A 9136-nucleotide genomic window follows, 5' to 3' on the forward strand; every position below is an offset into this window, starting at 1 on the left:
TCAGAGCCTTACAGGTAAATAGATTGATGCTGTTAAAGAAAACAAGGCTTTGGATATTTATGTAAATGGAGTAGAAGAGCCTTCCAGGCCTTGCAGTGTTACCTGGTGCTGTGACAGAGCTCCACGCTGAGAATTCGTGCTCCTTTACAACATCTGGTAACTGTTTCTTCTTGTGAAGCTTGCAAGAAACACTCTTTTGAGAGAAGTAGGCACTGCAGATTAGGGTTTTTCTTTTGTTTGTTTGCTAGTCTAACTATTTTCTGTCTCAGTGTGGAGAACAGGGTTAATTACAGTAAACAATTCCATGGAGTTAGTCTGCCTCCTCCTGGGCATTCAGAGCTCCTTCTTGTTAAAGCTCTCTTTGTCAGCTGACTGCAAGGCAGAATTCCAGTAGCTGATTTCTAAAATAATTTCTGTGGATTGTGTCTGGCCTCTCTCCCAAGCAAGAGGCTGATTTTTAAGAATTCTGCTTTGAGAGAATTACAGGTGTTTCACCTTGGGGACCCCTTCAGCTTTGTAATGCCCATGAGCTGTGCCCTCTGAGGTGCTGCAGATGGGTTGGACAGTGCAGGATGCACTGTGAGACACCAGAGCTGGCTCCCTGCCACCAGTTTGATATCCTGACCCATGAGCTGCTGTACATGGCACCACTTTGACCTGGCTCTTTCAACTGTTGTGTTATTAGCAATCCTTAGCCACACCTCTTACCCAGTGCCAGAGGGGAAGGTGTCGGTGTAACCTGAGTAAGGGGCTACAACAGTGGTTAGTCCACAGCTGGTTGTTCATTAATGATCCTCAGGGCCAAGATCTGCTTCTCCATTGCTTCATGCCTGGAATGGGATCCTTGCTGCAGGGGTCCCTCAAAGATGGGTGAGTTGTAAGGAAAGAAAATACGTTTTCCTATTATGCCACTGAAGTTTTGTCTTGCTTTTCCACAGGCACCGCCTAGGACCCTTAGACCTCGCTTCAGGAAGAAAAGTACCTCATCCTCTGCCACTGAAACAATGTGAGTGCAATGAGCCAATAGCACCAAGATCCACAGAATGTCTCTCTTCTGCCTTAAAGAGCTACTCGTTAATAATGTAGGAAACAGCAGTGGGATGGATGTGCTTTGATGTCCAGCGTTGTAGACATGGCCTTTCTCTCTCCCCTCTCCATATCCCTCTGTGCCACGCTGCTCCTGTGGGTCTGTGACGTGGGTAGGACAGTCTGGCACACACCTGCAGGTGAGGGGTCCTGGTTTGGTTTGCAGAGTGTGCACCCACCCACGCTGTACCTTCGTGATTTCATTTGTGTCTGCATAACTCTTGCTCTGTGAATGCACAGCAGAAACAACAATAATCAGTTACTCACGATGATACATTGACGGTGTATTTATTTATGGCTTTATCATTGATGGAGTGGATTTGCAGAACCCGTGGATTTCTCTTTCCTCCCTTCCTCCTCAAGACTGTGAATGATGTAACAAATGTCAAAGTACTTTGACTGTACAAAATGTCCAAGATTCGTTAGCGAAAGCTGAGCTGCAACTGCAGTTCTGTTTCTGCAAGTAAATCACGTGTTCTGAGAAAAATCATTGTGCTAAACCCATAGAGACAGAACCACCTACAGAGGATGAGGAAGAGACATGCAAGAGAAAATAAATAGTTTCAACGATGTAATGAAGGAGGAGTCTTAATTTTGATCAGCCTGAGCCAGGAGAGTATTTTGTGGAAAACAATGGCGGGTAGAAGAACTAGATCCCACTGCTTGTGGCCAATGTTCTACTGCCAGTTTTAAAGTGTGAGCAAGCCAGGCATGTGCCAGCTGCAGCCACAGAAGTTAGAATTGCTTTAGTGATGCATTTCCAGGGGAAAACAAACCTTTCTCCGCTGCTGCAACAGTGCCATTCCCAGCACTCTGCTCTCATGGTGAGGGGCTGCTGTTCTGCTTGCACGAGCAGAGGAGGGCGCTGGGTCTGAGCTGGTTTTTAAAGCCTGGAGTTTCTCCTGTAGCATGGAGTTTGGTTAGAACCACAAGAACCAGATGGAGTGGTGTATTTGTATCCATATATAAATGAGACATATAAAAGGAAGAGGAAGACGTGGTAGGGTTTGTGTATTTGTGCTTCAAGTTGGTGTCTCTTGTGAGTGTTTAAGCATGTGAGATTCACACATAATTTAATTACGTGGCCCTTTGTGTTTGCTCTTGAACCTGTCACATAGACTAGAAAAACATTTAGCATTATGTTAGGATGTGCCATCACCAGTGGATCAGCACACGGGCTCTGTGGTGAACACTGCTCATGTAGGTCAGGTGTTGCAGCCCAGGATGGAGTGTGTCAGGCTCAGAGAGAACTCTGAAGTGGCCTTTGAAACCTTTCCTGTCCAATGGGTCCCTGAGGTCTCCCCCACAGCTTCCTACACATGTGGGGAAGAAAGGAAGAAATTAATTACGTGCACACACAAATGTGTGACCTGGCTGGGAAATGGAAAAAGCAAGCAGGTATTTCCTGTGTCTGCCACAGTATTTGGCCTCATTACCTGAGAATTTTATTTCCTTTACATGTGCTGATTCAGTCATATTTTGCAATGTGCAAGAAGGAAAAATTCTTCAAAAAGTAAACCAACAAAGCTGTCTAAATAGCAGTTATAGAAGAGTCAGTCCTTGGAAGATACTCGGCAAAAGCTTTGAGGAGCTAAGCTTGTGTATTTTGTTTTTAAGCGGCTTTAGAGTTTATTTGATTTCTTTTGGCAAACATTAAAAATAAATAGAAAAACTGCCTGCACTGTTAGCAGAAAATAAAATCCTGTTGCAAGCAAGCCATGTTTCCCTGCTATGCAATGGGCTGCTGTAAGATAAAAAAAGAAGCTGACAAGTTTGCACTCAATTATGCCAAATAACCCCAACAACATAGAGCTGCAAAACATCTGACAGCATCTCAGACACACCGTATTAACATTGATTCTCACTAAAACTATTAAATGTGCGTCTAATCTGCTGTTTTACTGTAAACATGACTGTTTAGCATTTCTTAAGTGCTGAGGTGAAATGTTGACAAGGGAGTTGCCTTATACCTCTCAAAACATTCACTGTATAAATGAGAAAAATAAACCTTTTCATATCTCTGGCAAAAATGTATCAGTTTATCAGCGGAGCTGTATATTTGTGTATAGACAGACAGACAGACATGTCAATGCCTGACCACGTGCACTCGTGCTCTAGTGTTCTGTACAGACGAGAACGGCCACTCGCTTTTGATTCCTCACCTTCCTCACACAGGTTGTTTACAGGTCTTTCCCCAACTCTGTCATTTCACCCATTGGCTACGAGAATAAACGACACCGGTGAAGTCTTTTGTTCCAGTTTTTCTCTGGATCCTCTGCCAAGGAACAAGCCCGATTCCGGCGAGTCGCCTTCCTGCGCTGCTGCTGACCCCTCCTGGCACACCGGGGTGTGCAGGACCCGGCAAGGAGAGGACGCAGGGATGGATGGATGCCTGGATGGATGGATGGGAAGGGGGCAGCAGTTCTTAGCTCCCTCCCAGCTCCAGCTCTGAGGGTGCAGGCCAGCTGACAACTTCCAGATCTCTCCTCCTAAAATCAAGCAATCTTTCATCAGATGGTTTAAAAGAGCAACAGATCTGGGTTAGGTAAAACCAGCCCAGTTCTGGGACCTTTCAGGCAGCTGGCCCCTACCATCAGTCCTGTAGGGCAGGGAGGCACCTCCTGATGTCTCAGGGAGGGCCGAGAGAGTGGAACCCTGAAGGGAAGAGGCCAGCCCATGGAAACAGCCTTTGCCCAGCTCAAGGCTCCAGTGAAATGTGCATTATTTTGAGCACGTAAAATCGAGGCTGAGGGGAAGGAAAGTGCAGCTGAAGATGGTCTGTGGTAAACAGGCCTGTGAATTACCTCACCAATTTACCATAAATCCACTCAGTTATGAAGAGAATAAGCTCGGAGCAGCCCAGTGCAGCCCTCAGTACCTCCTCTCCTGCCACGGGGGCCAGTGTCAGCGCAGCTCCAGCGGTCGCCAGCTGCTGAATCGGGATCACATCTAACACAAGGCACACTTCTCGTGTGTTCCTGTCACCCTGGAATGAATCCCACACTAACCTAAATTATAGAAGTGCAAACCCAGCACAGAAGGAATCAGGTAATTTACTCCTGCCAGGAGGGGAAAAAGCTGCTTGGAGAGAGATGATGCTCCTCCTGTAAACAACCTGCACCCTCTGGCTGCTCTCTGACGCGTCCCCATGTCGTGATGAACCCTCGTGACCGAATGCTCGTTACCCACAGTCTCCTTTTTGCTGTTAGTTTTGGGTCCCCTTTTTGCATCCAGCACCGTATTTGAACTAGCAGAGAACACTACGTTGGGATTTGCATTTAGACAAACTATTTAAGGCTCATTAATTGTGCACTTGGTGTGATTTTCTTTCCTGTGATGGGTAGAAAAGGTCTGTGATGCAGTGGTACACACTTGATGCCTCACAAGGACAAAAGTATTTCCAAAGGTTGATGTTTTGCTGGTTTTGTTATACTGCTTGATATACATCTTGAATAAAGTCTTAATCTTTTCTTTATTAAAAAAAAAAACAAAAACAAAACATCTTTAGTCTGTTCAATGTATCTGGCAGGCCAGAATAATTCCTCTGATCGCTGTATTATTTTTATCTCAATTCTGGCTGACTGTATATAGATGTATTCACTAAGTGCTGCATGTCCTCCAGAACTTTCTGTATTATGAACTGGAAAAAGAACAAAATACAGCTACTGAACACTCTGAGTAATTAGTGAATTCATTGAAATGCTACAGCCTTGTACAGCAAACCACCTCTTGCTACACAGGCAGCTCTGGGGCTGATAACCAGGGACTGTCTGCTCAATAATGGTTTAATTATCAGTCAGTGTTTTGAAGCAAATGCTTTTCATACACTTTCTGCAAGTAAATCTCTGATGCATCCTGTAGCAAAACCAGTCTAGTTTCTCTGCACACTCCAAAAGGACCCTCTAATAAACCCTTGGGTTTGTTCCATTTATGTGTGACCAGGAATACGAAGTCTGAGGTGTAGTTAGGCTTAAAGAAAGAATAAACAAGAAAATACTCATATTTGCCTGCTTGAGGATGTCGTGCAGGACCCAAAGAATATATTCTACTACTCAAAAGCCTACACAGGACACAAAATGTGAGTCCTGTAATGAAATTTGGTGGCCAGTGCATTTTAAAATCAGTTACAAAAACTGCATGTAGCCATGGAACTCTGGCGTTTGGTCTTTTCTTTCTACGCTCTTCTAGTAGCATGGACACATGGCAAGTTTTATCTAGTATCATGACAGGCAACAGTGCTGAGATGGACCCTGCTCTCCTTTCGCCTCTTCCCCCAGGAGACTCCATTTAGTGAGACACCATCCGGTATGGACACAGCAAAAAAGATCCTGGGATTGTTTAAAAATATTTCTTAAAAAAAATTTAAATATGTTGACTTACTCACTTTTAATGTTACACACAATCACAGGAAACCACCAAAAATCAGAACACGCAGGTGACCAGCCTGACCTTTGCTAAGTAAAACACAAACCACAGCTGAAGAGAATATTGGATATTCCTTTATTTTGGGCATTGATTCCCATAATTCCGCTCAGATGATATGCACATGTTTATTTAGAAAAGTTACAGGCATTGGACATTTATGTTCCAACATTCTGACCGTGGCACACGACCACCCCCTCCTTCCTAGAGAGGTGCAAAAACCAACCTGAGGTTCCTACACCTGAAGATTCGTGCGATCATGATACTTCTGGTAGGGATCATCAACGTACCAGTTCCTCCTTTTCCAGAAGGAAGTGGTCATTTTATCCAGGAGTTTACACTGTGTTCTGTTGCACAGCACGAACTCCCTCAGACGCTTCTTCTGGGAAGCCGACTTCTTCCACAGTTTCTTCTTGTAACCAGCCTGTCAGAAGAAAACCCACATGTAGAGAAAAAACCAACTTTTTAAGTAGGTCACTGCGAAGACACACACACAGAGCCACACTGCTCAGCACAGCAGGATAAATCCCTCACTTTCGGGCAAATGGGAGTCTCTCTACAGAGCTTTTTTTAACTTCCACACCAGCCACTGCCCTCCAAGGGAAGGAAAACAATCAGACTTTACACTGACTGTAAAGAGCAGGCTCATACTACCCAAAAAAGTCTCACCTTTCTCCTAACCCAGAGGCCGTTGTGCAGCCGGAGGAACCTTTTGACAACGGCTTTCACGCTTTTCCTCTTCCCCTTCCGTAGCCCGTAGTAGGTGAGAGTCCTCGCTGGCTGCTGGAGTATACTTGGAAGTAGAGGAGTGACACTAAAGAAAAAACAACCCCAGAACAGGGGAAAAATAAAACAGGAATGAAACATCTTTTTCTAAAAGTAATCACTGCGCTTTTCACATAAAGAGAGATCAGAAGGGGCTGTAGCTTGTGTGAAGGTTAACAAGGACTCATCTGACATTACAGCACAGCACCTGATGACTGAGGAACAGCAACTGCAGGGCTGGAGTCTTGCTGAAATTCAACTCAAAGTTATTGTTCCACACAGAACACCTTTTCTGTTAACTGGGATTCAGAAATGACTTTCAGAACATTAATCACAGAACGGTTCGGGTTGGAAGGGGCCTCTGGAGATCATCCAGTCCAGCCCCTCAGCAGCAGCAGAAGAAACAGCAGCGATTACGAGACGACTAATTGTAAATTGGGGTGCAGAGTATGTCCCATTTTACCTCCTGCTTCAAGCATTAATGGTACAGGAGGGGGAAGCTTGGGGCTAACCCAGACCTGCTGCTGAGTGCAAAGGTGCCCGAGTGGCTCAGACAGAAGTATGTATATGTAGGTTGGGGTCAGTCCCTTCTCCCAAGTAACAAGAAGTAAGACAAGAGAAAATAGCCCCAATTTGTGCCAGGAGAGGTTCAGGTTGGATATCAGGGAAAATTTCTTCATGTAAAGGGTTGTTGAGCATTGGAAGAGGCTGCCCAGGGCAGTGGTGGAGTCTCCATCCCTGGAGACATTTAAAAGACGTGGCACCTGGGGACATGGGTTAGTGGCAGTGCTGGGTTAATGGCTGGACTTCATGATCTTAAAGGTCTTTTCGAACCTAAATCTTCTATGATTTCATTATATTTATATATAGAGAGGTGTTTCAATATAATATATATGTAATATATATATTACACACTATTATTTATTATATAATTATATATAACATAGAATATATTAATACTAAAATAAAATATACAAGAGGAAATATTAATACATTAAAAGAATACAACGTCTATTATATATAATACACATTAATATATCGCATTATATTTTTATATAAAATATATTGTACATAAGTATATATAATATATATACAAATATATATATTTAAACATATTTTTACCTATCCTTTTAAAATAACAGGTCATAGATACATTTAAAATAGTTCATATGCAAATAGGTAAAACATTTTAAATTCATAAATATGTAACTTATATATATTAAAATAGGTAAGTAAAATATTTTATATATATATTAAAATATAGAAATAAAAATATTTTCTATTTAAAAATAGATGTTGAAATGCATAAAGACAATAAAAATACACAAAAGCATACATAAATGTATAAAAGTATATATAAATATGTGAAATGTATATATATACATACATATGTACACATATATTGGTTGGTTGGTTGGATGGTATACACACATATACATATGCATACATATATACACATACATATAAAAATATAAAAGCATATATAAAAATATAAAAGTATATATAAATATGTAGAAGTGTGTATATACACATACATATACACACACACACACATATATATACATATGTATATATGTATGTGTATATATATACACATATATAAGCTGCCCCAGATACACACACAGAACTCATTTTAAGTGGATATTTTGCAGGAGGGACAACCCGCGCAGCCGGTACCTGCTGAGCACCGAGGGTGCCGCTGTCTGGGGCCGGTTCCCTCCGAGCGGCCGCGGTGCCCAGAGCGGGGCCCGGAGCGGGGCCGGGGCCGGTCCGTGCCCGACACACCGGGCGGGGAGGGCGGAGAGCGGGAGCGCCCGGGGCGCCCAGCGCCGCAGGATCCCTGGGGGGACACGGAGAGACCCTCAGCACGAACTGTGACAAGACACACACACCCCGAACCCGACACCGCCCTGCACCGACCCGACACCGCGCTCCGAGCCGCCGCCGCCGCCATGGCCGCGCTGCGCCGGGCGGGGCCGCGCCGGGACCGCCCACAGGCAGTGCCGGGGGTGCTGAGGGACCGCGCCGGGCTCCTCCAGCCCCCCAGGGCCCCGCACAGCCGCGGGGGTCTAAAGTGTCCCCACCACACTCTTAAATTAATCGCGAGCAGTGGCGGAGGTTGACGTTGTTCTGGCCTGGCCCCCTCTCCCCTCCCCTGTTTTTAAGCCTGTAAAAACTCTCGTAAAAGTCTCTGCTAAAATGTCTCGTCCACTAAAAAGTGGATTTAGCGTATTATTTCTGAACGTCACTGATGTATTCTGTTTGGTTTTGTTTTGTTTTTTTTTCCGTTCAGAAATCTGGCTGGGCCCGCTGGAGGATGTGATGGAAATGGCTCCTGAGGGCTCTGAGGGACAGGTGCGACCTGTGAAAGATTACACCAGTAAACTGTGAATAAATGCTGTAAAATTTACTGCGGTGCATCTGTGTTACGTTCAGATTTGGCTTTTTATTTTCTTTCTTTCTTTCTTTTTTTTGGAAAGTTTCTTTTTTTCTGTTACAACGCAGAAAATAAAGCCGTCTGGACACAATCCCGTGCAACGTGTTCTGCGATGACCCTGCGCGAGCAGGGAGGTGGGACCAGGTGACCCACTGTGGTCCCTTTCCAACCTGACTCATCCTGTGGTTCTGCGATTTTTATTTTTTATTTTTATTTCACTCTGTCCCTCACGGGGACGGTCGCGGGGGCGCCCGAATCCGGCGCGCGCCCCGCCCCGCCCCACCCCACCTCGCGCGACGGCATCTCGCGACCCCTTCCCCGCGCTCCGATTGGCGGCGCGCGGCTCGTCACGCGGGACCGCTCGCGCAGGCGCGGTGCGCTCTGAGGGGCGGGGCAGGGAGGGGGGGCGGAGGCGGCGCCGGCAGG

At 45.0% G+C, this 9136-nt stretch overlaps 2 protein-coding genes across 6 annotated transcripts in view; one reads left to right on the plus strand and one right to left on the minus strand.

Annotated features, from left to right (window-relative positions):
* REEP1 (receptor accessory protein 1) overlaps positions 1–4764 on the plus strand; it is a 67870-nt gene extending 63106 nt beyond the window's left edge. For all 4 annotated transcript variants that reach the window (XM_027667146.1, XM_027667145.1, XM_027667147.1 and 1 more), the window contains one exon: positions 939–4764. In XM_027667146.1, coding sequence (XP_027522947.1) covers positions 939–1010 — 72 coding nt within the window. In that variant the 3' untranslated portion in view covers positions 1011–4764. The remainder of the gene's footprint in view (positions 1–938) is intronic.
* A 799-nt stretch (positions 4765–5563) lies between these two features.
* MRPL35 (mitochondrial ribosomal protein L35) lies at positions 5564–9051 on the minus strand. 2 transcript variants are annotated; one of them, XM_027667161.1, is made up of 5 exons: positions 8999–9051; positions 8550–8617; positions 7951–8115; positions 6178–6322; positions 5564–5932 (listed from the first exon to the last, which is right to left on the minus strand). In XM_027667161.1, exons 1-5 carry the CDS (start codon positions 9011–9013, stop codon positions 5744–5746), a joined length of 582 nt encoding a protein of 193 aa, XP_027522962.1. In that variant the 5' UTR covers positions 9014–9051; the 3' UTR covers positions 5564–5743. The 2 variants fall into 2 exon arrangements, with proteins under 2 accessions (XP_027522962.1, XP_027522963.1); XM_027667162.1 differs by lacking the exons at positions 8550–8617; positions 8999–9051 and adding an exon at positions 8194–8236 and having other exon boundaries at positions 7951–8113.
* Between the last annotated feature and the right edge of the window lie 85 nt (positions 9052–9136).

Source organism: Corapipo altera, unplaced genomic scaffold, assembly GCF_003945725.1.
Source record: "Corapipo altera isolate COAL_440 unplaced genomic scaffold, ASM394572v1 230, whole genome shotgun sequence".
NCBI lineage: Eukaryota > Metazoa > Chordata > Aves > Passeriformes > Pipridae > Corapipo > Corapipo altera.

Excerpts from the sequence above, each read along its gene's own strand:
- MRPL35 (XM_027667161.1), bottom strand. Across the intron at positions 8,116-8,549 it reads TTTCTGAACGGAAAAAAAAA|AGGGATCCTGCGGCGCTGGG; the intron begins CAAAACAAAACC and ends CCGTGTCCCCCC. Across the intron at positions 5,933-6,177 it reads GCCTCTGGGTTAGGAGAAAG|GCTGGTTACAAGAAGAAACT; the intron begins GTGAGACTTTTT and ends TTCTTCTGACAG.